This window comes from Pogona vitticeps, chromosome 1 (assembly GCF_051106095.1).
Source record: "Pogona vitticeps strain Pit_001003342236 chromosome 1, PviZW2.1, whole genome shotgun sequence".
Lineage (NCBI taxonomy): Eukaryota > Metazoa > Chordata > Lepidosauria > Squamata > Agamidae > Pogona > Pogona vitticeps.
Genome location: NC_135783.1, coordinates 274,206,508 through 274,234,192, shown reverse-complemented (window position 1 = coordinate 274,234,192; position 27,685 = coordinate 274,206,508). Strand labels below are relative to the sequence as shown.

At 39.5% G+C, this 27,685-nt stretch overlaps 1 protein-coding gene across 1 annotated transcript in view; it reads right to left on the bottom strand.

The window, feature by feature from the left end:
• Positions 1-27,685, bottom strand: part of LGR4 (leucine rich repeat containing G protein-coupled receptor 4) — a 122,027-nt gene that overhangs the window by 24,199 nt on the left and 70,143 nt on the right. The window contains exons 3-11 of the mRNA XM_078382971.1: positions 25,296-25,367; positions 22,049-22,120; positions 13,174-13,389; positions 11,566-11,637; positions 9,647-9,715; positions 8,663-8,734; positions 8,495-8,566; positions 5,030-5,098; positions 3,672-3,743 (exon numbers count right to left, since the gene is read on the bottom strand). Of these exons, the coding sequence (XP_078239097.1) occupies positions 3,672-3,743; positions 5,030-5,098; positions 8,495-8,566; positions 8,663-8,734; positions 9,647-9,715; positions 11,566-11,637; positions 13,174-13,389; positions 22,049-22,120; positions 25,296-25,367 (786 nt within the window). The remainder of the gene's footprint in view (positions 1-3,671; positions 3,744-5,029; positions 5,099-8,494; positions 8,567-8,662; positions 8,735-9,646; positions 9,716-11,565; positions 11,638-13,173; positions 13,390-22,048; positions 22,121-25,295; positions 25,368-27,685) is intronic.

Genomic DNA, 27,685 nt, shown 5'->3' with positions numbered 1-27,685 from the left:
GCTAAGAGTTTGAGATGGTTTATGTGCAGTAATTGTTCTTGTTTTGTCCACAGACCATGTATCTTGTGATGTCGACATGGGCTGGCATCAGTGGTGACCTGTACGGGTAGCTGTAAAGATTGGAAGGCCCTGGCTACCGTTAGATGGGGTTGAAACGTCCACCAGGTGAGTTGACTGGCTAGTTCTGATGTAACGAGATGCTTTGAAGAATGGTCTGTTACGGAATTGAATAGAGATAGGTACCATGATTGTAGGGACCTCATTTTGAGCCTTGCGTGTTGGATAACGGCTGTGGTAGACACCATGAGCCAGAGGAGGTGCTGGACTTGATGCACCGATACCGAAGCTAAAGGTCTGAATGGTCAAATGGCTTGTTTCAGTTTGAAGATTCTCTCTTGGGTTAGAAAGGCTCTGGCTCAAAGAGAGTTGAGGTATGCTCTGATGTAGGTGGCGGTCTGCAAAGGCTTTAAATGAGACTTGGCAAGTTTTACCTTGAGACCTAAATTTTGGAGTGTTGAGAGTTACCATATTTTTCGCTCCATAAGACGCACCAATTTTTAAGGAGAAGAAAACAGGAAAATATAATCTGTTTTCTTCGCTCCATAAGACGCACAGACTTTCCACCACCGTTTTGTGGGGAAAAAGTGTGTCTTATGGTGCGAAAAATACGGTAATTGGGGTACGGTAGAAGTCAATGAAATAGCCATTTTGAATGAAAGAGAGGACCCAATGGTGATTCTTTGCCAAGCAGAGATGAAGGGATGGAGTCTGGTTCAGAATGTAGAAAGAAGGGGTTTATGGGTACTGCTTACCCTTCTTTTGAAAGGGCTGTCAACAAGCTTGTGGCTGTTGAGGCTGAAAGGAAGGTACAGTAGATGTAGACGGCACCATGTAGGATCTGTCAGGAGCTTGTGGTCTGAATGAGCGATATGCTTGCTGGTAGGATCGAAACTGTTGCTGGTAGAAAGGTTGTCTTCAAAACTGAGGACGTTGATACCGGTAGGGTTGCTGAGCAGAATAGGAGCGTGCCATTTTGCGGATTTTATGCAGGTTTTACATGACCTTGTCGGTTTTAGTGTTGAAAATGCTGGTAGCATCAAAAGGAAGGTCTTCTATTCTGGTTTTAGTGTCATCAGAGATGCCTGCAGATCTCAACCAAGCATGGTGCCTCATGGCAATCGAGGTGGACATCGCTTTAGAGGCTGTGTCCGCTGTATGGCGGGCAGCTATTCTTTGTTGTTTAGCCAAGGTGGGAGCCTCGGCATGTATATTGAGGGCTTCTGTGTTGGTGGTATCTGGAGCTGATTGGATAAGTGGTAGAATCTTTACCCAGAGTTGGCAGTGATATGTGCCCATGGCTGCTTGATAGTTAGTGACCCTCATAATAAAAGAAGTGAGGGAATAGAGCCGTCTTCCAAGAATATCAAGTTTTTGTCCTTCTCTGTTGGTAGGAGTGACAGATGATTTGTTATGTGCTCTCGATTGGTTATATTCCATGATGACAGAGTTTGGCATAGGATGTTTAGATAGGAAAGCTGTGTCTGGTCCATGAGTTTTACAGTGATTTTCTACGTGTCGTGAAATTTGAAGTGAAGAAGGGGGCTTGTCCCATGATTCTTTAAATAAGTAAAACATACCTGGAATAAAACTCAAACTAAGTTCTCTATGCAAGAGAGCATATTGAATTGGAGAGAGGTGCCGTCTCTTCTCCCTGTGTTTACAGGGAGAATGATGAGAAGATTCTGAGCCTGAAAGCTGAATAGGTATTGCCTGCTCTGATGATCTAGGGCTTGAATGGGCTGAGGCTGGGCTGGAATGAGCATAAGCCAGAGATAGGCCAGTACTCGGCGGGAGGCTAGCAATGGAGGCTACAGCCTGAACCGGTGTTATGGATGGATCATCCCTGTCTGAGGTTGAAACAGGGGCATCTCTAGATGATTCCTTGAGAATAGGTGATGGAATCACTGGTTGAGGAGGATCAATTTGAGTTGATTTTTTCAGGTTTTTTGGGGTTTTTTTGTCATAGTCTTATCCTTCTTCTTAGATGAGTAATCAAGAAGGGTTGGAGTTCTCGAAGCGGAAGTCATACTCAACTTCGAAGGTTCTTTTTGATGAGATGGTACTGTCGTTGGGCTCGATATGAAACGAGCAGTTTCTCATGGAGTTGGTGATGTTGTCGGGTCCATGGTCAGATTGAGGGACCGTTCCCACAAGTAAGATCAGAGTCTTTGCAATTGTAATGTCAGGGTCAGTTTAGTGAGTCTTTTACACTCGGGACACGAGTGAGTCTGATGCTGTTCCCCTAAACAGAACAAATAGTGACCGTGACCGTCTGTAAGCGGGATTTTGTTAGCGCAGAGGACGCACCACTTGAAAGGCCCTGGGGGGCCATAAAATAAAGGAAAGGGGAGGGGAAATGGCAATTGTGGGAGGGGGAGAAAAATGTGGAAAGAGAAGAAAAATGGTGACCGGAGGTTGAAAATAAACAGATAATCACAGGGGAATGTCAAATAAAAAGATAATTGAGAAGTATATAATGAAATAACTGATTAGGTAAAGTACTCACAGAGAAAATTGCTCTAGTGTTCCAAGATACATCCAACTGAAGTGGCAGTAAAAAGGAACTGAGGGAGGAACGTTGGGAGGGTGGAGCATGCACTCCACGGGGGAACGTCTCACTGTCACATGTTTTTAAGCTCTAGAAACTTCTGAAACGTCTTGCACAGGCACAGAACAACCCAATTGTGTGTATTCACAGAGGCCACGAAGAAGAAGCTACGGTTTTTTTTTGTTCATCATTATTCCTGCTCCGGAATGCAACAACAGATATTATACAACAGCGGGACACTACAGACAAAAAAAAAATGGGTTTAAAATTCCTGTCAAATGTAATTTCAATATACAATATGTAGTATTTTGTATTTTTAACTAGTGTATTTTCACACCTGTTGTAACACAGTCCTTACAATTCCTTTGGTTGAGAAGTGATTAACTGATGGGGGAAAAGGAGTCAGCTTAAGGGATATGCATTGTATCACTATGCGAAAAATAGTCAGCAGAAGAGGGTATCCTATAGACCAGCCATTTTCAATGGGGGGCCTCGCACATTTGAAGGGGCTTACAGTCTGTAAACAATTCCTCAAACCAACTTTTAAGGTTCATTATGCAACTTATTCAGTCCTGATTTGGCCTATATTTCTTTCATATTGTGTTCATGACCATGGTAAAAGAAGAAAAAAAGGTTGAGAAGGGCTATATTAGACCATATTGACTGCTACCATTGGTGTTGTCAGCATTCAGGCTGACCTTTGCTATGTAAAGCTTTTTAAAATAATTCTTTGGTAAGTTGATAGTTTTAGTAGACAAGGGAAAGCCACGGTCATTCCTTATTCCAAAATAACCACCCAATGGATACCCATTAAGCAGCTACTCCCATTTGACACCTGGCAACATTAATATTATTTAGGGGCAAGTTCCTGGCAATTCACAAATCTTCAGGCCATTCCAATAGCATCTATTCATGGGATGCTCATGACAAAGATGTCTAACCTGCTATCCGTTCTCAGCTCTGTCTTTGTGTGTTATTATGCTCTTTGTACTCCACATAAAATCCACAACAATAGGTTCTCATTGATAATAAAAAGGAGTACAACTAGGAAGTTGCTACTTACAATGTTCGAAGTACTTTTTGCTCTTGACACAGATCAGTTGGCACACTGCTTATTTTGGTGCCTGTAAAAGTCCTGTTCAATAAAACACATGCATCTGAATTAATTTCAAAAAAGGAATGAGCTTCCCAGAATGATGGAACCCCTCAATCCTGAATGTTGCACCAAGAATTCTTGTCTAGACATACATTTGAACAAAACATCCTAAAAGTGTTGATTCAGTCTTGAAAACTGCATTCATATTGTTCTTAAAATCTGCATTTTAAAAAATAATAATCTACAAATAAATGTTAGGCATGCAGTGGCCATATTCATGCAAAATGCTAACTCAGAATTGCTGAACATACAAATATTTTTCAATATAGGGTTAATTTGAACATGTATGAAAAGATGCAGGCTAGCCTACATCTCTCCAATTCTCTTATTTGGGAAAAGTCTGAAGAGGACAGGGTCCTTTCTATAGAGGGTCCAGGATTGCTCTCTGGAGGATTGCTCTCATTTTCAGACTATTATTCTCCAACTGAAGAAAGCAACAATGGGGGGTGGGGGTGGGACTAGCCTGATTCCATTCCCAATACATTCATGTTAACCCTATGATCAATTCCAAAACACTGCTGCCAGCTCACTGGTAATCAGTAAGCATGGCAGTGCACATTGTCTGATTTCTCTCATAGGATTCCACGTTCAAACAAGAGTAGCTACACTAATCATGAAGTTACCAGCCACTGAAAGCTCTTACTTGTTACTTCTCTAACAAGCCAGGATCCAATGAGAAGGCAATGATAAGATCTCGCTTCAGACTTTAATTTACTAAGAGAGAAAAACTAAGAATTCTAGGTCTGTGCACTAATGCTCCAGTTTTTATGACAGGTAATTCCTGGCCACTTTAGACAATCCTGTTTGCAAGAGGAGTTCAACATAGTGATCCAGCAGTAAGGACCAAGACATTTGTTCATACCCAACAAATGGCAGAAATTCTCAGGCATTTTGGTGTGTGTTTTATGCAGATATATCTAATATAACCATAGTGAAAATATTAATCTCTCCTATGTTTTCTCTTAATTGAATTCCCTAAACTCAAGCCTTATGTCTGTGCATTATGATACAAATAAGAAACCAGATTTCGAACTAAAATATATTTGTATTCATTTTAGGTATTTAAGAACAATTTAATAGTGGTTTCCTTTTTAAAAAAGCAACCTCAAAGCAGCTTACTATAAAAAAGATTCATTAAAACCAAAAGGAACACAACCAAAAGGAACACAACAATAAAACCAGAAAATCCCTTTAAAAAAGAATAAGAGAAAATTCCTTCAGAGAATTTGAAATGGAAATAGTTTATCTTGATGGAAGATACTTACAGACTTTCCAGATTGGTAGTTCCTGTTAAATTAGGAAACCACTGTACCATGCTGGCTCCACGAATGACCCTGAAGAACCAGAAACATGACACAAGCCTGCATTATTTACTTGCAAGGACAGAACCAGTGTCCTGGGAACAGAACTTTGATTAGAGATTTATACCCATGTGGTACCTCTCTTTTGCACTGAGATTCATCTAGGCCAGCTTAATAAAATCCATATATCATATGGATCATCCTTCCAGTGCTATTTATGAGACCATTGGGAGAGGTCATCAGGAGGCTTGGAGCTTTGTGTCACCAATATGTGGATGACACCCAGCTCTATCTCCCCTTCCATCCCTCTGCATTGGGTACTGTCCCGTCCATTGAGCACTACCTGTACAATGTGCTGGGGTGGATAATAGACTGAGGCTGAATCCGGACAAGATGGAAATCCTGCGGGTTGTGGCCTCTAGTGTCTATGGGCTGGGTGTCTCCCTTTCTTTTCGGGGAGCAACTCCACGAAGCACTGTCAATGGAATCTCAGATAGCATCTGTGGTCTGCTCCGCCCATTTCCACCTGAGGCAGATTGTCCAGCTGCGTCCCTACCTTGACACTGGGTCTCTCGCCACACTGGTCCATGCACTCAATGGTCCATGTAGTCTCAAGATTATAGTATTGTAATGCTGTCCACATGGGACTGCCCTTGGTGCTGTCACAGAGACTTCAGCAGGTACAGAACTCAGCTGCCAGAATACTGAGTGGGATGAGGAGACAGAAACGTACTTCCTCCACCCTGGCTGCCCTGAACTGGTTACCTGCCCATTTCTGTGCCAGCTTCAAAGTGGTGGTGTTAACATACAAGGTCCTAAATGGTTTAGGACCTCATTATTTGGCAAAATGCCTCCTTCCGACTAGATTTACCTGCCCTGTAAGATCTTCCCAGGCCAGAGAGTTCTGACCCAAGAAAGGCCCGGAAAATGATGACCAGAAACCAGACCTTCTTGGCAATCACCCCACAACAGTGGAATGGTCTCCTGCCCAAAATCCACCTGGCCCCTTCACTGGGAAATTGCAAATGATCATTAAAAACATGGTTATTTAGACTGGCCTTCACAGACTTTATAATATCCTGATAAATAGTGCATTAACAACTAGATATTCAACCCTCCACCAGGCCTTTACTATTTTATTCTTAATGTTTTTATTTGTATTATTTTTCTTTTGTCTAAATTGTAATTGATTCATTCTGTCTTATTGTTCTGTTTTATTGTATTTGCTTGTACTGTACTGTATTGTATTATTGTAATGTGTTAACTGCCCAGAATGGCCTGGGTAACCAGATGGGCGGTACAAAAATCAAATTAAATCAATCAATCAGTCAATCAAATCCTAAAGTACAAATATGTTTAATTAATATACTGCAAAATATGAAACGCTTGTCACTGTGTGTCATTTGTTCAGAATTGGGTTGAGAACTTGGTTTCTTGTTAATGCTTTCATTAACAATCCAGTTCCATCTCTCCATATAAGTGAAATAACTATAACTGCAGCATGTGTTTAAAAGTGTGCCATAATGGCAGAGTAACCACTAAACCATTATATTATTTTTGTGTAGCTTCGACTGCAGTGTCTGTGGCTTCCTGGTGCCAAATGAAGAAAATTATATCTGTTATATTCACAGATATATGGGCAATTATGAAGAGAATGTTGTGCTTTTAAGGAAGAATGATCACACTTTTATCATATTCATGACCAGGTAAACAGATCAAAATATATTAGATTTAAGCATCAATGAAAATAGAAGTCTTCTAAGCCAAACTCTTATTTTCTTTCAAATGGAATCAACCTGAGTGACAGAACAAAAACACACACACTAAAAAAAAACACAGATTGTCAACTGAACTTATTTTTCAGTTTAGCTAAGATCTGCAAGAGTTTATTTGATTAGACCTTTCAGCCTCATGTTTCTAGAGGGTGTGGATGCTTAGATGAGCTTATGTAAACATGCCAAAATATATGACCCACCATATTCCATGGGGTGTTGCAAAGGAAAAAGAAAAGAGAAGAAGAACAATAGGGGAAGGAATGCATACCAGCAAGCAACCAAGCAAGCACAGACAAAACAGCCAAGATGTATCTGCTTACATTTGTAAGAAAAAAACAATAGTTTAAAAAAAAACTGTGTATGTCAAAGAGTTATAATGATGTGAACTAACAAAGGAGTTGTAAACACATGCGTCAAGTGGAGTTTGACAAATCCAGTCATAAGAATCAGATAATGTAACATAATGTAACTTCCACACAATCATAAGACAAAACACGGAAAAGAGTAAAAAATTATAAAACACTGGTGAAAAACAGTTCTATAAGCCAACTGTGATAAACTATGTCTCACGGAATAGCCTGGCCAGACAACCAGATTCATGAAGACTTAGCCATGTACATAAATACTGCTTTAAGGAGCCCTGATGTATGTATATACTGAGTAGAGAAAGAGTCAAATTCTTCTTGCATTATGTCTTAGCACTAGGTCTCAAGCTCACCAAAATTTAAAAGTTTTGAAGGCTATTAAATGCTGAGCATGCAAGGCAGTTTTAAAAGTTTTACCCACATAAAGCAGGATGGATAACTTTTGGCTCTCCAGATGCCGTTGGACTGGAGAGTCAAAATGCGAGTTGCAATCCAAAACAATTGATTCAATGATTTTGTATCTACATCAATATCCTTTTACACATTGGCCAAAATCATATTACTGATACCCACTGAACTACTAATTGTCAATAGCATAACCTGGTATGTGACAAAAACACTGATGGCAATTTACCACTGACATTTAGGCTGATGAACTTAATCCTACCATAATTCTTCAGCCAATGTTAGAACATGAATCAGTCTTCATGGAAGGTCCAACTGATTACCTTACAATGAGTTGTATAACTTATAGCGAGTAGACAATACAACTCCAGCATGTGGATTTCCTGAAATCATGTATGTTTTATCACATGGTACACCTTATTGTGGGACACAAGCTGTCCTGGTATTTTTCTGAATAACCATTTCCTTACTGCATAACATTATAGTGAAAACACCACTCTTGATATATTATTATCATAATTCTTGTGTAACAGATATTATCAGCCACCGTTTATCCTAATTATGAGTTTGGGAGTACTCTTGTTATTGCTTTTTGGTTTTGCAACAGCAGGCAAAATCATTACTGGCTTTCCCATAATAGTTTCCCTATGATAACTGAACAAATCAACAGAACTAGAACCTTGCTCTCTTCAAGAAATAACAGCTCAACATTTAAGGATATAAGCCAAGACTAAACACACATACTTGAAAGTAATTCCACTGAATTTAATGGCATTTCCAAGTGTATGCTTACAGAACTGAGGTGCCAGAACAGAGGTTTTAATTTCTCATGCCATAAATAAGGGGCACAAAAAGATTTTAGGGTCAACTGCATGAGTACTTACAGGGAATGCAAATCTGATAAGTTTTGAAATGCTGAATTCCCAACAAAGGACAAAGGATTATCGAACAGCTGTCTGGGGGAAAATAATTAAAAAGACAAACATCTCAGTACATAAAATCACTTTTGAAACATTAAAAGATACTCTAATTATTTTTCATTAAAAACTTACATTGTTTTTAAGAGTGGATTTCCCACAAATGCATTATCAGGAATCATGGAAATGGAATTGCTGTGAAATCCCCTAAAATACAAAAAAATAAAGAGAGAGAAAAATGGAGTGGGGTTTCCACACGTTAAAACAAACTTCAGTGAGTTCTCACCATTATAAGATTCAGTATAGCCGTTAAACAGTATTTATATACAGATGGCGGTTCACACAAAAGACACATATGCACGACTGTATCACCTCTTCATTCCCAGAAGCAAAAGAGTGTGAAAGTGTGTGTGTGTGTGTGTGTGTGTGTGTGTGACTGTTGTGACCTTTTGTCTTGATGCTGTTCAGCTGCAACCTCCATCATTTTAAATCCTCACACTGGTTATGGAGGAAAGACCTGACAGAAGTTGAAGTCCAGCTGCTAGGCCAAAGGTTGCTTACTTTGGGCATAAACCTTTAAATGGCCAGACTACTGGAACACTTCCAGATGCTAAATTAAGTTTAGTCTTTATTGACCAGAATACTGCCTGCATATTTTTTCATTATGTCTTTGTAAGTAAATAGGCAGAATTCATTAGTTTGGAAATATCATATTTATATTCCAGTGAGAGGACCAAAAATAGAATCTGACAGATTCTCTTAGTTACAGGGTGTAAATGCATGTAAAAGAACATAAGAGAAGTCCTGCTGGATCAGACCAAGGGCCCTTCAAGTCCAGTTTCCTGTATCTCAGTTTTCTTTCAAAAATACATAGGTATCTGAAGAATTGCTTATGCCCTTGTTTAATTAGCCCTCTAGTCAAGATAAACAATTATATTCCAGACAAGAACAACAAAATGTTATGTCAGTTTGCTATGGGAGAGACTTAAACAGAAGTCTATTGCAATACTTTGATTATGACCAACTCATAATCCTACAAACAAGGAATTCAAAAACCAACACACTGTTTGATTATTTTTTATATTGCTTGTGATAAAGATTAGTACAATGAGTACTTACAATTCTTTTAGGCTCGGAAGTGCTTTAACTGCTTCAGGGAATTCAACCATGTTGTTATAATTTAAATCCCTGAAAGAACAAGATCACTAGCATTACACAGTCTGATTTTCCAAAATGAAAATTTCAGTGAAAATTGCTTAAGGTTTTTAAAAAGCAGAAGTAGAGTAACTCCAGAGGCTAGTCCTGACCATACACAAATAGAATGTCTATGACCATAACAGGTTAAAAAAAGAGTAATTTTTTAAAAAGGGCTCCCATAGGTATCAATAAACTAGGCTCTTCAAATCTGTAGAACTCGAGTCTTGGATTTATGGAAGAATTGACTCTGGGCTTGCCCTAACTGTGACTTACTACTGTATGCTAAAGTCAGTAACACTGATGCCCATTTGAACTGATGGAACTTACGGAGGTGTTGACTCAATAAATCCCCATTGTTTGATGTGCCTAACTGGTACAATTTACTGTGCTAAGCAATAGGATTTGGGCCACTGTGTTCGAAACCTTGTAAATCTTACTAGCAGCACTTAATCACCTCCTTATCCTTGAGGTCCCAACGCGTACTTATTCCATCTTTTTGCATCCAGTTGGCTACCCAAGCTACTGCAGGAACTAAGGAGTCTTTGAAAAAGCATGTCAGGAAATAACACCTCTCCCTTCCCCATACACCCCAGCTCTTTCAATGGCAACTCACTTTTCAAACTGTCCCCTCCCTGGTTCTCATACTGCGAACTGCCTCATGCAAATCTTGTTAAGTCCCCGTCCTCAAGAATGACTCGAAATCTAAAATTGGGGATTGGGGACATTATGGCAACAATTATGTAAACGGGCCAAGGATTCCAGGGATGCAAGTAGGAAGGGCTCACTCCAAATATTTCAAGGTGAAGTGTCCTCCTTTGTTCAGACAATGAGCTACTATAGGCCCAGATAAACTGTATCAGTTTTCTGACACTCCAGCACAATATTTGGGTCAAGTGACTAGATGGTTGGACAGTGTCATTGAAGCAACCAACATGAATTTGACCCAACTCCGGGAAGCAGTGGAAGATAGGAGGGCCTGGCATGCTCTGGTCCATGGGGTCACGAAGAGTCAGACACGACTAAACGACTAAACAACAACGACTAGATCCAACCCGGGGAATTCCGTACCACATAATTTCATATCCGTTTCTCAGCAATTGTCCTGCTCTTGGCCTTTAAGGCAACTGTCATAAGGATCTGGGTCTCCTCTTCTTATACAGTGGACCCTCGACTTACAGACTGCTCGACTTACAGACTTTTCGAGTTACAGACTTCTCTGGCTGCAAAATTTAGATTCAACTTGCAGCCAGAGAATCGACCTACAGACCGGAAAAAAAACCCAAAATGGAACAAAAATGGCCGGTTACGGATTAATCGGTTTTCAATGCATTGTAGGTCAATGGAGACTCAACCTATTGACTTTTTGACCTGCAGCCAACGTTCCTATACGGATTAATTCCGTAAGTAGAGGGTCCACTGTACCCTCATTTGTGTTTCATCTTATCCTTCTGGGTTGTCTGATCTGTTCTTCCCCCTCCACCCCCTCTCTCTCTCTGTACTCAAGACAGCAAGGCAGGAAGAAAAAGAGTGAAAAACAGTCATAGGTTTAAGCCAAAAGGGCCCATTAGTTGGACTCAAAATCTTCCTCCACCTTTGCTGCCAAATGTTTTGTATATATGGAATAACATGCGGGGGGAGGGGAGGAGAAGCCAAGCCCTGTTGTGACTAGCTCTGTGTTTTGCAACAAAATACTAAGCATATAAGTAAATAAGGTTAACCACCATAACGTAATTACACAGTTAAGCCAAAACCTTTACAAAGTTAATCTCAAAAGTTGACAGCATCCAATTTTTTGTAATGTGTTTTATTCAACTACACAGCCCCAAAGGCAGGATACTTACAAAGTTTCTAGATTGTTTAATCCATCAAAACAATGATGTCCCAATGTTTTTATTTTATTGTTATGGAGATGCCTGAAGGGGAAAAAAAACAGATAGAGGGGGAATCTATTAACCCAGCAAGTCACTACATGCAAAATAGTTTCCAAATATGTTTCCAAAAATAATGTTCCTTGACAGCAAAAAAAAAAAATTATACATAGTTGGGTGAATTTCTAATGCACAAAACCCTTTTGTTGTTGGGCAAGGTAGCATATGTTCTGGCAAGCTATGTATTCTAGGCCCCACCTTGCATTTTCTACTGATAAGAATGCAGCATCTGGGGACTGAAACAGACTGCCCTTAAGATTCCAGCCAAGACAATACAAACTGTGATAAGTACCTACACTGCTTTTTCAATGGACATGTAAAGGAAGTGTCTATACTGTATGTTGTATCTTCCCCACTCCTATTCTCCAAAGGAAAGTGGAGTAGTTTGGAATAGTCCTGGTTTCTGCTACACCCAGAAAAGTCAAGCAGAAGACACACAATGTCATCACTCAGATCTGCCTAAACCCAGTCAGAGCCACTGCCCTCTTCTTCCATGTTCTCCACTATTTGAATGGACTGGATCCGGCACCGGGACCATAAAAAGACAGAGAGAAAAAAGTCACCCTTTTCATTACTTTGCCTTTTGGGTGAGGAATTCAACCAATGGCTCTCTGAGCCCAAAATTCTAGAATGCTTAATAAGCAGAGCTGTATATAAATCTAGTAAATTTAGTAAACATGCTTATTGTTCTATAGAAGGAAAAAAGATTCTGTTTGTGCTCTTGGATGTAGCACTCATTTCAGCAAAACATAAACAGAGAAGTGTCCAAAAACTATGAATGTGCACAAAACTCAGACTGGAACTGACTAAAAGCCTTCACAGACCTGCATTCTATTCACATGGTCTATGGGGAACCTGCAAGCAGACTGTGTATACAATTCTCCAGACACCTACTAGTGAGAGGCATAGCATCTCTGATACTGAGATAATTGCACCACAGCGTTATCTGCTAAACTATGGGTGATGACTGGTGGGGAAAAGGATGGAGAGAAAAACATTTCCAGACATCCAGACTGTAAAAGCTAATAATTCCAGATAACTAGACTATAAAAGCTAATAAGGATGAGTGACCATTTGATTCAGAAATAAGATGTTTGTGTAATGTCTACTCATTACTGACATCTATGTACTCAACACATGGGGGGGGGGGAGTGCAGTAGGCCCACATTCCCCATTCCATCACCCGGCTATGCATGAAGTGCAGTAGTCTGAAATGGAGATTTTTCTGGATTTCTGTTGAAATGGAGAACCGAATCTCCAGAGATGGCAATGGCTGTCTACTTTCCACCTATGATTGCTCCATACACAGAGGCTGAGGACATAACAGAAGAGGTTAAGGATAACACTCACACACACATGTATTTACATGTCGTGCAAATAAGTGTCAGTAATGACTGAATAGGACATAATTTAATGCACTAATTAATGTTAAGGAACAAGCAACCCAATGTTTTGCCTAAATCTGACTCCTGTTCTGCAATACTAAAACATTTAGTAAAATCAGAAGCTATGAACTCTTACAAGACAACAAGGCTGGAGAGGTTTGTAAATGCAAAGTCTGGGATGTTGGTTATTTTGTTGAGAGCCAAGGTTAAGGCCTGCAGTGATGGAAGATTGCTGAGCGGACCAGCAGGGACGTCCGTCAAGTTGTTGTCATCTAGCCACAGGTGACGCAGTTGTACCAGGCCCTCAAAACTGTCTTCTGGCACTGCAGTGATGTGGTTAGCATCTAAGCGCCTGGAGAGAAATTGTACAAATACTTAACAGAACTTACAAAATAGGAACAGTGAACTTTTTTTTAAGGCTTTAGGGATTGGAAAGTTGGGAGAATATCAACAGAAACAGAATACAGCTCCTCACGAAACAAAATGAATATGCATCTCTACACTGCAAATAATAAAAGCAATAGATTAGGCACACAGCAATCTTATCACTTGATTACTAAGCCAGTAAGAGCTGCTGAGTGACATGCACCTACATATTTGCAGAAAAACAGGAAGCTGCAGAACTACCAATTGATTCACTGAGATATTTAAGTATATGCACCTGCAAAATGACCTTCTTCCCTTACTGTACCACTTTGCTATTGCCAGCAGAAACTGACCAGAAAAGTCAATGTGGCCTCACTTGAAATGTAATTTGAAAACTGTCTGAGTTACCAAGACATAGAACAAAGTACTCTGGTGTCAAGAAATAATAAAGTTTATTTAAGTCTTTTCTATTCAAATGTAATTTTAAAAAGTTTCCTATACTAAAAAAATTCCATATAATAATTTACTCTAATGAGAATTGTACATGCTCATCTTTGTACAACATTGTTGTAATGAAAAACTCTCTTCATGTTACAAAGATCTCTTATCTTCCTTTACAATTACCCATAAAGCAGTACTATAAAATATCCTTATTACTGTAGTAAATATTCATACTGAATAGTATTTCAAATAATTCTACAGTTCTTCTGACAAGTACCAAAGGCCATAACTGTCTGGACTGCAATAAAATATAAACAGAATTCATGTTCAAAATCTGTATTCGTTCCTCAAAATCCAGACATTCATAATAAACAATTTAATTATAAAAATCACCATGGACACATTCAATTATAAAAATGCTCATGAAAGCATAACTAAACAATTGTAACCATTTCCTTTTCCACTTTGACCTAAGAGCAAAACAGATTCAGCAGTACACCTGGTTCTAGGAACCTGGCACTTCAAAGTGGTAGTGCACTCAGGATCAAACTACACGTTTGGTCACTGTATGCCAAAACTACCAGCATTCTAGTGACACCATCCAGCCAGAAATTTAAGACTGAACAATCATATTTGCAATTGAAACCTGCATTTAACTCCCAACAGGCAATAACAAAACAAAGCAAGCTAATCTGCAAACTACAGGGTGTCTGAGAAGCACCTGCTGTTTGCAGTCACACATTCACAGCATGTAAGCAATCCCATCTTCTAATAAAAGCTTTCTCTAATGTATAGTTTGGCCCTGAGATATTGCCTCACTCTTGCCCCATTCATTTACTCTACAGCTCAGGACCATATAAATATACCCTGCGCCCATTTTATAAATATTGCTATTTGCTCGTTTCTGTGTCTTCCCTCTGTGCCTTTGTTCAGAATGAGGAACAAACACATGTTCACAACTGAGTGTTGCCAGGCTATGAATTCAGACACAAGAGAGACAGGACGGGCCACGATCCTCTGGAACAGGAAAGAAGGCAAACAGGAATAAGATAGCTGGAAGCAGCCTGGAATGGAACAGTGCCCCATTTTCCCTAATGGGCCAGGTTCTACTCAGTCACTTTTTCAGTGAATTACCATTCTCAGGATCCTTTGGATAAGGGAAGGAGAGGAGCAGTGGCATTACAAATGCCATATGAGTGGGGCAGAGACAAAAATTTGTACCTGGAAAATCCCGAACAATATTTGTTATCAATGTTAGCAATGAGACAAAATACGTTACCCAGAATTCTACTCCCAATTTATGACTGCATAAAGGAAACTGCGCATTTCTTGAGAGCAAATTACTGCTCATTTAAAAGGTGTCGTCTCTGTCTCTGGGCATGCACCTCAACATGTGATCAGAATCAAGCCCAGGAAGACAACAGCACTTTGTTAATGAGTGGCAATTTGCCACTAAGCCTTACATGATTTCCCTTACACTAGTGTAAATTGGCAAAATTATTTGCATGTCACCTTAAAGTACAAGGTAATATAGCCCAAAGTAATATACCACAAAGGCAGCTAAGGCCTTTGTTAATAAGGACAAGTGTGAGTTATTATTCTCTTCATTCTTAACACTGGAGCAGTGCAAACAATAATATTGGCACAAACTTGCAACCTTTCACTAGAAATGATGGGAAAGTATCTAGTACAAGGGTATGGAACATCCAGATGTTATTGGACTGCAAGTTCCATCAGCCCTAGTTAGCATCTGGAAAGCCACGATCTGGCACTCATCCTACTTTACAGAAAGGAGTAGATGGTTATTCTCTTCTTTAGCCCCTTCTTCCTGAGGCCGGGGCAAAATACTTCCATTTTCCTAGCAAGCATCCACAATGACTTTGTGGGCAATCTATCTTTAAATTTTTTCAAAACACACACAAAACATGTTGCAGAACTAATGCATTTAGCATGCTTCTTAGCTGAAGTAGTTTTTCCCAGCTCTAGAATGAGTCATGGTCGTTTTACATTTTCATGCAAATCGACTCTGATTAGTATTAATATCTTCTATAAAGTAGAACTTTAAAAGAATTAAAGAGTATGCTTCAGCCAAAGTTAGTTTTAAGTACAGGCTTACTATATGACTTCCCACATCAGCCCAACAAACTATGTATTAGAAAGAAACAGGTAACAATGCTTACCAATGGTCATGGTTAATGCACAGGGACAAGGCTGGGAAAAAAAGTGGCATTCCTACCTGGGCAGCTTACAGTTTGCCATGCCTCCTATTCTTTGATACCATATAGAATTACAGTGGGGTCTTGACTTGAGAACTTAATCCGTATTGGAAGGCGGTTCTCAAGTCAAAAAGTTCTCAGGTCAAATCTGCATTTCCCATAGGAATGCATTGAAAACCATTTGATCCGTATCTGCTCTTTTCCGTCTATAGAAACTAATGGTAAGCTGCTATTCCGCCTTCGACCACTAGAGGGGGATATTTTGTTTCTTTTTTTCTTAGGTCAAGAAAGGTTCAGGGAAGGCAGGGAAAATACAGTCCAGGCAGTACAGGCAGAGAAGCAAGGAGACACTGGGTTGCCAACGGAGGGCCTGACTTCAGGCACCCTTCTTTCCCACAGTATACTTGAACATTCTTGACTCTCCTTCTTCCACCTCTTCCCAATTAGCAAAGTAAAACTACTTGTGCTTTCAGCCATTGTCAGCTTTTTCTACATATTTTGCTTATTCCTACCAATTTTGACTCAGCTCTTTATTTTAGGTAAACATAAAAACAGAATGGTCCTGGCAGAATAGACCAACGATCCATTTAACTTAGTATTATACTTTCAAAAACTGGTCCACCCTAAAGCTATTCTACCTCTGAGCTCTCTACTCCTTGCCTTCTCTTACTCATCCCCTCAATGCTAGTGAATGTCCTAGGAATCATATAAAGCACAACCAACAGGAACCAGAAGCATTATTGCTGCTTTCTCCAAACCCTTTGTTTTGATGCATAATAATTCAATTCAAATATCTCTGGTTTATGAATGTGGGATATTGTGCTTCTGTACCCACAACTAACTCAAAAAGCCAGGAAATGACTCAATATTGCTGCACAGTATTTTGCCAAGTTGCAAGAAGGAAAAGGAATGCCAAGCTTTACATAGAAAACTGCAGCAACACTAAAGCAAGGGTGATGCAGAGCTTAGGAAGTGATTTTTTTTTCTTTTTAACCACAACAGATATATTGGTTAGGGATTCTGCAAGATGTTGTCCTAAACACTTTTTTGAAGAAGTAAAGGGAACACAAAATCGTATGAACTGGGAAAGGTGTGTGCTGCTAAGTTAGACTTTTGGTCCATTTAGTCCAGTATTGTCTTATCTGGCTGGCAGCAGTTCTCCAGATTTTCAGGCACGATTGCTTCTAGACCTATCTGGAGGTCCTTGATGTTCATATCCAAACATTGACCAGGCCTGACCCTACTTAGCTTCTGAAATTATTGGGTCCGCATCAAAGTTGTTTGTTTGTTTGTTTGTTTGAACAATGTATGAGTTGCTTTTAGGGTAAAGTATCCAAAACTGCTGCATGCCAATTAAACAATGGTCAGAATCCTACTGTGGCTTTTGTGCTGGTATAACACAAATGTATATGTTCTGAAGACAAATTGTTCAAATTAAGAAACTACTGTAGACATTAACTGCCATGTGCCAAGTCTTAGAACTCAGTAAACAACAGATAACATCTATGGTGATTTCCTAACTTGAGGCCATTTGCCTTCACAACTTTGTGCTCTGCTTGCAGTTGTGATTAACAGGAATTTGACCAATAAATTATGGTTTTACAATAAACTATGTATGTTGAATCAATACTGAAAACCAGTTATCAACAAGGATCAAAGGGTAGATAAAAGCCATGAACCGCTACAATGATAAAAGTCCTGAACAAGGTGATGATACACATCTTATATCTCAGTGGCATGTCACAGCTACCATATGTGCAACAGCAGTATCTCTATGACTCCTGTCTCAGTAATACGCAAGGAAGAAGTAAATGATAGTGTAATGTATAATGGGAGGATGGGAAGAGGATAATTTCTAGGTGTATATTTAGACTGCAAACAGCACAGACAGGCACAGTAGTTCTCAACAAACTATTCTGTTGCTTGGACTGTGATTTAATCTCTCACTAGACTCTCCTGTTGCTTCACCACCTCTGTATTTACATGGTTCAGGAAACTCAATCACATTATTCTAGCAACTGGCTGGATATTGACACAAGCAGTCATCTCATAGTGTACAGATGAGATAAAACCGCTTCAAGACAACTGAAGTCTGAAGTGAACTTTGTTCTTTTTAAGTGCTCCTTCAAAAAACCACAAGGAAATCACTCCAATGACTGCAATGTAGCTATTAGATTTAAGAGGGAAGCACTGATAAGGCTGGATGCAAGTGAAATTGCATTATAACAAGGACAACAAAGCCACTTTGTTAACAAGCACTTTCCCAGCTGGATTAAGTAATGTGCCTTACCGTATCATACATGCAAATGCTACCGTATCTATGGCTCTCAAACACCGTTCCACGAAGCAAAAACATCAGGATCTGTAGTCAATTGTGCTCTCCAAAAATACATTTTAACCCACAAATGGCTAGGCATATAGTTGATTTATCTTGTGAACAGCTGTAGTTTAGTCCTAAAATGTGTAAATTTTACGTAATGACTAATCTTAACCATTTAACTTAGCTATAATGCCAAATTAGGTGTTTGGGACTCACACTGATTCTTCATTCACTTGTCTCTGAAATCAGAAAGATGATTCAAAGAAAATGTCTAAAGATTATAATACTTCCATCTTTTTTCATTTAAAGGGTTCTAGAAATATTCTGACATAGTTTAATATCTCACATCAAATCAGCATATCAAATTTGGATACCTGAAGGACCTCCTCCTTCCATATGAGCCTACCCGGCAGTTAAGGTCTAGCCAGGAGGCCCTTTTGAAAGAGCCATCCCTCAAGGAGGTAAGAGGGACGGCTTGTAGACAAAGGGCCTTTTTGGCAGCTGCCACCAGACTATAGAATATCCTAACGACTCAGATTCGTCTGGCGCCAACGCTGGTGACATTTTAATTGTTTTATCTTTTTGTTGTATATTTATTGTATTTTAATTGTTGTAAGCTGCCCAGAGACCTTTGGGTAGAGTGGGTGGCATATAAGTTAAATAAATATAAAAAAAGGAAATAAATAAAATTTGTGCTACACAGTAATCTCTATCACATTTGTCTAAAATGAAAAATTAAACCTTACAGTTCTTGTTTCAGGAAGTCAAGGCAGTGGCTGCAGTTTTGAGCTAGACCAGTTGGTTTTAGCAAGAAGGCTGATACAGCCCATACCTGACCTTATGCCCAAATATGTCATATCTCAAGCTCTTTGATTAATAAAGTTTTTTTAAAAAAATAGTAATAATCCACTACACCTTACAGACATGCCAACCATATCTGAAAACCACCATGGCAGAGAAACATTGTGTAACAGCCACCATGCTGACTGACTATCTATCTATCTATCTATCTATCTATCTATCTATCTATCTATCTATCTATCTATCTATCTATCTATCTATCTATCTATCTATCTATCTATCTATCTATCTATCTATCTATCCATCTATCCATCTATCCATCTATCCATCCATCTATCCATCCATCCATCCATCCATCTATCTATCTATCCTATCCTATCCTATCCTATCCTATCCTATCCTATCCTATCCTATCCTATCCTATCCTATCCTATCCGTATCCCGCCTATCTGGTCATTGCGACAACTCTAGGCAGCTTACAACACAAAATACATGGATAAATGTATTCATTGGTTGGTTGCTTTTGACATTAGAAACACTCAACCCAAACCACTGTGTTTGATTTGCATCAGTGAACTTTAGCAGGTTATTAGTCGGGCTTCCCTTTGTGGTTTGCTTTATATCCTAATAACAGAATGTGCTGCCTTGGACCATCTCTCTCATTCCTCGAGTTCTACAGTATGTGATGGCATGACTACATTGCATTTCAGATAAAGTTCAAAGGTGCTAAAAACACTTTTTCATTCTTTCATTATACTGGTTTGCACTGTCTGGAAGAAAGTATGCTCATTTTCATAGGATTATTAAAACGAATTGAATTTTTGACTTAAGATTCTTCCTGCCCAACAACAGCAGAGTTTACCTTAGTAGAAGATCAAAACCAACAGTCTCTTCAAACACCCCACATTTCAATCTATAAATCAAGGAATCAAGGGTTCCCACAATGCACACACAAGGTAGCAATCTACTCTACTCATATCTTAATGGGTTCTGAGGAGAAATGTCCTTTGTTACCAAGAACAATCATCCTTAAATCAAAGTTGCAATATAGCTGGGAACAGGGCCAGGCAACCAGCTATGTAACATTTAAACTCAAAGCTTCTGGACTAAGATGACAACTCCATAAATCTTTCTCAGAGGGAGGAAGGCAGGGAGGGAGAACTCACACAGAAATGTTCTAGCATTTTACACGTAAAGAGCTACGTATCTGCTTTTAAAATTACACACCTCAAAGACCTTCAAAGCATTTTTCTCTGGAACAAATCTTTAATGAAAAGGTCATATTCTATTAATACAATGGCACAGTCGGATCAAACTAATTTATGCTCTTTCCTGCATTTGACAGACGCTGAGATACCCATTGCCAAATGAAGACGTTATACTCATGGCTCATGCCTTTCCAACATCGAAGCAGCTGCAGCAGCAACTCCATTCCAGTTTTCAGTCTGTGCTTTCTAAGACACTGAACATATTTTGGTGGCAGGGTTTGATATCTCTGATAGCTCCTGTAAAATGCAGACTAAAACCTACAATTGATTTGTAGCTCTCCTGAAATGGAGTAAACAGCCACCGCTGCCCTCAGGGTAAATGCCTAGAGTACATTTTATTTGTGGTTAACCTTGATATCCCTTCTGCTAGTACAAAAGAAGCCAGCCTACAGCAACATGCCATGTGAAATGTTGAAGAAAGCACAAACACACCTTTGCCTGAATCTCAAACATAACTTTGCTAACACGAACATTTACAGATCAATTCCTTATTCCAGAAGTATTACACAAGACTCTCATTTCAGCAGCTGGCACTGATATATTATGATGGTGTTTTAAGAACCGATTCCTAATTGTGAGCATACTGACATTCAAAAAACAAAACAAAAAAGCCAGTGTGGGGAAACTATCCGCAAACATTTCCCTGTTTTGTAGAGATCTCGATCCCTCCTAGACTAAGAGCAGCAGTGTATGTTTATGTGCATATGGATGTCAGAGTGTGAGAGAGGAAGTCAGCAGGAACACGCTGGGGGTATCCTGAGTATTGTAGCCTTGATTATCCCATCAGCCCTATTGTTGGTCTTCCTTTTCTATGATGACAGGCTTGTTATACAATGCTCAGCAATGTGCCCAGGTTTTTAATTCAAAAGCATAAAATGGTATATAAACCACTGTAATTGATTCTACCCCTCTGAGGTTGAAATCCTCTTGCTTTGGGTAACAAAAATCATACCAGTCCACATCTACCCTAAAATGAAAAGTCCCTAGCACTGTTCTCAGGGGCATGTGCTGATGGCAGCTTGATGTGTGTGCTTCCTTCTCAGAATCATGGTGGGAACTTTTTATTTGGTAGGCAGGAACAGACTGAAAGTTACACATTTTCTTACACTAACACAACATATAATTAAGTGAAAAACTACAAGCACTGTGAAGCTTTTCTTCTACATTTCAATTTTTGAAAGTTTTGCATTTGTAAACAGTAGAGATAATACATTCTCAGACATATTTAGAGCAATGACATTAGAACTATGTACAGAACTAACAACAAAGAGTATTGGGGCATATTAAATAGTCTATTTGTTCTATTTTTTTCCTAAATGACAGCTTGTTTTTTCAGATGTGTGAACCTAGGTCTTACTTGCTTCAGCCACCTAGCAGCTGTGGTCCTCAAATGCATGTCTCAAGTAAAATCTGCTGGCTTTTAAGATGCCACAAGACTCTTCGTTGTTTTGGTGCAAGAGATCGGCATGATTACCCCTCCGGAATCAAATGAGCTGCTACTATACAAATTCAAGGCCTTTGAGAATTCAGACTATACCCCTTAAGAAATAAAATAGCAGACCACTGGAGAGAGAAACAACAATTCATTGCAAAACTTACAAGGACTGCAGTCCACGGAGTCCCCTGATGGCCTCATTAGGAACCGTTTTCAACTGGTTGTTCTGCAAAGAGCTGTAAAAAGGAAAGAGTATTAGCTGTGCAAATAGATTTGCAGCTCTCTTTCAAGAGACACTGTTAAATTCTTTAGTTTCTTCATCTTTCATGTTTGTCTCCACAAATGTTCTGGAATTTAGAAATAATATGTACAGTATATCCAGGGCTTGAAATTTTTTAGAATGTCTCATCAGTCAGTCAAAAATTTCACCAGTTAGCATGACCTGACTACAGCCTTGCAATTTATGTTAACAAATTTAAACTAGGCACTTGTTCACTTTTATTTCTATGTAACAATGCATACAAACCCAAAATAAATACACCTCAGACCTGGGTTGCTTTATTATCTGTATGCCTGTGGGGTCTTGAAGCTTGTATTTTAAATGTCTTTCTTTTGAATGTCTCCAGAAAAAATAAAACTGAAAGCAAAAGCGTCGGGCCTCTTAAGGAGCCACGGTTTCCCACCCACCCCAGAATGTGTCCTCATTGGGTTGAAATTGGGAGCAGGGAATCTCCATATTCTCCAGCATGGGACTACTCTACATTCTCCTGCATATTTATATCTCTATATGCCCCTCAAGCTCTCTTCTCACAAGAAGAGGGATGTTTTCCTTTTGCAATGGGAGGGGGAGGGGAGGACTGCAGGATCACTGAGAGAGAGAGACACAGGTGGAGGTAACGAGGCAGGGAGGGAGGGAGCTGTGGCTCATCAAGCAGCGTTTTTTCACTCATCACAGATGAGTGGACAAGTGCATTTTTCAAGCCCTGAGTATATCACAGAAGTGAGTATACCCCCTCACATTTCATAAATATTTTAGTATATCTTTTCATGTGACAACACTGAAGAAATGACACTTGGCTACAACATAAAGCACTGAGTATACAGCTTGTATAACAGTGTAAATGTGCTGTCCCCTCAAAATAACACAACAGACAGCCATTAATGTATAAACCGCTGGCAACAAAAGTGAGTACACTCCTAAGTGACAATGTCCAACTTGGTCCCAGCTGGTGCCATGAGACCCTTTAGTGTCACAAGTCTCAGGTGTGAAGGAGGAGCAGGTGTTATTGCTCTCACTCTCTCAGACTGGCCACTGGAGGTTCCACATGGCACCTCATGGTAACAAACTATCTGAGGATCTTAAAAAATGAATTGCTGCTGTACATAAAGATGGCCTAGGCTATAAACCCTGCCAAAACCCTGAAAGTGAGTTGCAGCATGGTGGCCAAGACCATACAGCAGATTAACCGGACAGGTTCCACTCACGACAGGCCTAGCCATGGTAGACGAAAGAAGTTGAGTGCCTGTGCTCAGCATCATATCCATAGGTTGGCTTTGGGAAATAGACGTATGAGTGCTGCCAGCATTGCTGCAGAGGTTGAAGGGGTGGGGAGTCAGTCTGTCAGTGCTCAGACGATACGCTGCATCAAATTGGTCTCCAGGGCTGTCATCCCAGAAGGAAGCCTTTTCTAAAGATGATGCACAAGAAAGCTCACATACGGTTTGCTGCAGATAAGCAAACTAAGTACATGGATTTCTGGAACCATGTCCTGTGGTCCAATGAGACCAAGATAAACTTATTTGGTTCAGGTGTTGTCAAGTGTGTGTGCCGGCAACCAGGTGAGGAGTACAAAGAGAAGTGTGTTGTGCCTACAGTCATGGGAGTGTCATGGTCTGGGGCTCCATGAGTGCTGCCAGCACTGGGAGCTACAGTTCATTGAGGGAACCATGAATGCCAATATGTGCTGTGACATACTGAAGCAGAGAATGACCCCCTCCCTTTGGAGACTGGGCTGCAGGGCAGTATCCCAACATGATAATGACCCCAAACACACCTCCAAAACGACCACTGCCATGAGGGTAAAAGTGATGGACTGGCCAAGCATGTCTCCAAACCTAAACCCTATTGAGCATCCTGAAACAGAAAGTGGAGGTGCGCAAAGTCTCTAACATCCACCAGCTCTGTGATTTCGTGATGGAGGAGTGGAAGAGGACTCCAGTGGCAACCTGTGAAGCTCTGGTGAACTCTATGCCCAAGAGTACTGGAAAATAATTGTGGCCACACAAAATATTGACACTTTGTGCCCAATTTGGACTTTGTCATCAAGGGTGTACTCACTTTTGTTGCCAGCAGTTTCTAAATTAATGTCTCTGTGTTGTGTTATTTTGAGGGGACAGCACATTTACACTATTATATAAGCTCTACACTCACTGCTTGACATTGTACCCAAGTGTCATTTCTTCAGTGTTGTCACATGAAAAGATATACTAAAATATTTATGAAATGTGATGGGGTGTACTCACTTCTGTAATATACTGTAGATATAACTGTATATGTATATATCTATAGGTGGATACTTCTGAGGTGTGCAAGATGGATGGAGAGAGAGTTATATAGTTATGTATGTATGTATGTATGTATGTATGTATGTATGTATGTATGTATGTATGTATGTATGTATGTATGTATGTATGTATGTGTACACACACAAACACATGTACAAAGCCACACACACACATATGAATTCCCAAATACCTGTGGAGACGAACATGAGAGGTAGAAGATGAACTGCATACAATTTTTATACATATATAAAGTCTGAAGAGCATAAAACATATTTTCTTGCATATACAGAATTATGGCTTAATTTGTGGTAACTTATAGAAGCAAAACCAGGTGAAGGTTGACCTGTAAAGGAAGCGGTTTGTGAAACAAAGCTTCTACAAAATTCTGGGGTGGGGGGTGAGGTTTAAACTTGCCATCACAAATATTTAGAGTGGATTGTGATTTTGGACTGGCACAGTTTAAAAAAAAACTTCACTGCATGTTACTGCACGCAAAGAGCTTACTACAAAGCCGTTTTTATGCAGTTATAATTCAAACTGACACTGTGACACTTTGGGCATATGTACACTGCCCTTCAAACCATATGGCTGATCTTCATTTGAGTACAGCAATAAGCATTTAAACCAAGTTATAATAATCTTCTATGTCTGTGGCACCAGAAAGATTAATGCTCCATCTGAATTTTTTTTTTAAATGACTACACGTTGGAGATTTGCTATTACTGGCCCTGTGCTACCCAGAAAGCTAGGAAACACAATTTTGTTCATTCTATCAGCGAGTATGCTGACTTAACAAAAAAGGAAGAGGAGAGTCACCCCATGAACCTCTGAAATTTGATTACTTACAGAACTTTGAGTTCCTTCAACCCAGACAAGGCCTTTGGATGAATAAAAGCAAGGTCATTGCCAGCCAGCCGTCTGGAAAAGATTGCAGTAATAATAACAGACCATGAAAATACAGCATATTTCTATTTGTCCAATAGATTAAACCATCTGTGCATCAAAATGTTCAAGCAACTGAGGTACTCCAAACTTGATTATGCTGCATTTATGCTTCATATCCTCTAGAACTTATTTAGCTCATACATTTTAAGAAATCATAATGAATGGAATTAGCACAGTCTACATTTGCAACAGTGAAGCCACAAATATCAAGCTACAATAATCATATTATAACTTGTATCCTATTGTCATAACCCTACATGAGACGAAGCAGCCTGTAACTCCATAGCCACTTTCAAATAGGTCCTGGGCAACCTTTCAAGCCAAGATAGTTATATTTATTCCTGCATGAAACAAGACACTTTCCACTTAGAAACAGTCACTGCTTTAAAATTAAATGAAAACAGTGCAGATGTGTTATTTAAATCAAGTTTGTAACAATGTTCCATTGTTTATTGCAGATTTCATCCTACTGTTTCTTCTCTTCTGTAGGCAGGAACACTGGAAGCTGTCTTATACTAAATCATATCACTTGTTCATCTAGCCTGAAGTAGTGCTGTCTACTTTGATTGGTAGTAATCTTGAGGGCTTTGGGCAGGATTTCCTCCTGATCCTACCTGGCGATCCTTGATGCTTTCTCATCCAAATTCTTAACAGGCCAACCCTGCTTAGCTTCAGAATATACTTGGGATGCGTATCTTTGTGAATAACTATCTTCTAGGCAGTGGAAGACAGGAAGGCCTGGCGTGCTCTGGTCCATGGGATCACGAAGAGTTGGACATGACTTAACGACTAAACAACAACATACATATAGCACATTCTTTGTATATTTGAAAGATTTTACCACCATCCTGTAGGACAGGAAATCCTGTCCTTCTTAAATAACTACTATGTATTCAAATCCCTGCTTTATATGACCAGTCAAAACATAATGAGCCACTATAGCTTGCCATGATGTCGAAATGGAGGGCCTGCAGTTTTGTTCAAACAAGAAGTGAGTAGGACCTGTGGCCCTCCAAATGATGTTGAATCACAACTACTAACAGCCATGGTCAGCAGAGATAATGATGAGGGATGATGGGAGCTGCAGTCCAGCAACATGTTTTGTGTTCTTCAAATCTTCTAAAATAAGTAGTAGCTAGGATCTGAAAGCATCGTGTATTTTAAACAAGTCATAGTTCCTTGAGTTGAGAGTCACAGGGCACTGTTGATAGTTTAAAAGCTAAAGTGGAAAATTCTAACCTCCTCCCGAAAAAGGAAACAAAAGGGTGTTTAAACTTAAGACTCACCACTGTCAGTTCACAAGGTGAGTGGATGACTCTATTGTACAATTTATGTGCATATATTCCTGGCACAAGGAAAAGAATGCTCATTTATATATCCAGACAGGCCACACCAAAACAGAAACAGCTTTGAAATGGAGCTCCCCATTTATCTTCTCTATGTATTCTTTTCAAACATTTATTCTGTAGTAAATCTTTGTTGTTATATGGTCCAACTTCTGTCAACTACTAATGCTTACAGCACTAAATGTTTCATTTAGGCACGAGATAAGAAAAGGCTGAACATCTGGTAATCTCTGACTGCCCACAGGAATAAAAGATCATTTTCAGTTAAATCAGTTGCTTCCTTGTTTACTTTAATGCCTCGGCTGGGATCTGAAGATGCCAGTATAGATTACAGAATACAAGAGGGGGGAAATTACAATGGGAATGTTGTTACAAAGTATGTCTTATTAGAACACAGATAGAGTTCTAGCTCCTGTCCTCTGAAGATGCCGGCCACAGAGACTGACTGGCAAAACGTTAGAAAGAAAAACCTCCAAAACACGTCCAAACAGCCCAAAAAACCTACAACAACCATAAGTTTTATTAGACTTCGAAACTCTGAACAACATATTGAAACCATATTTCAGAGAAACATAAAACATAAAGTGATAAATCATCTGCACAAACCACCTGGATTTCAGAAGAAGGGTGCAATGGGCAGAAGAAGAAATAGTTTATGTTGATTTATGTTGTGTTCACCTCCAATAAGTACACTCTGCATTACCTAGTACAGAACTAATTTGCGAACACTATACATTTTCTTAACTTGAAGTGACAGAAGAATTAAATTGTAAAAATATGGGTCAACTGTTTTAAACTTCAGACATACAGAAAAGGACTTGTACCACACAACAAGAATCACAAAGTTATGTGTTTCTAATTAGTATCCTCCTTTTTTTTGTTTAGGAAGTGAAAAATCAAAGTTTCCGAAACACCAAAGCACTCATTTATAAGAAAAATTGAGTT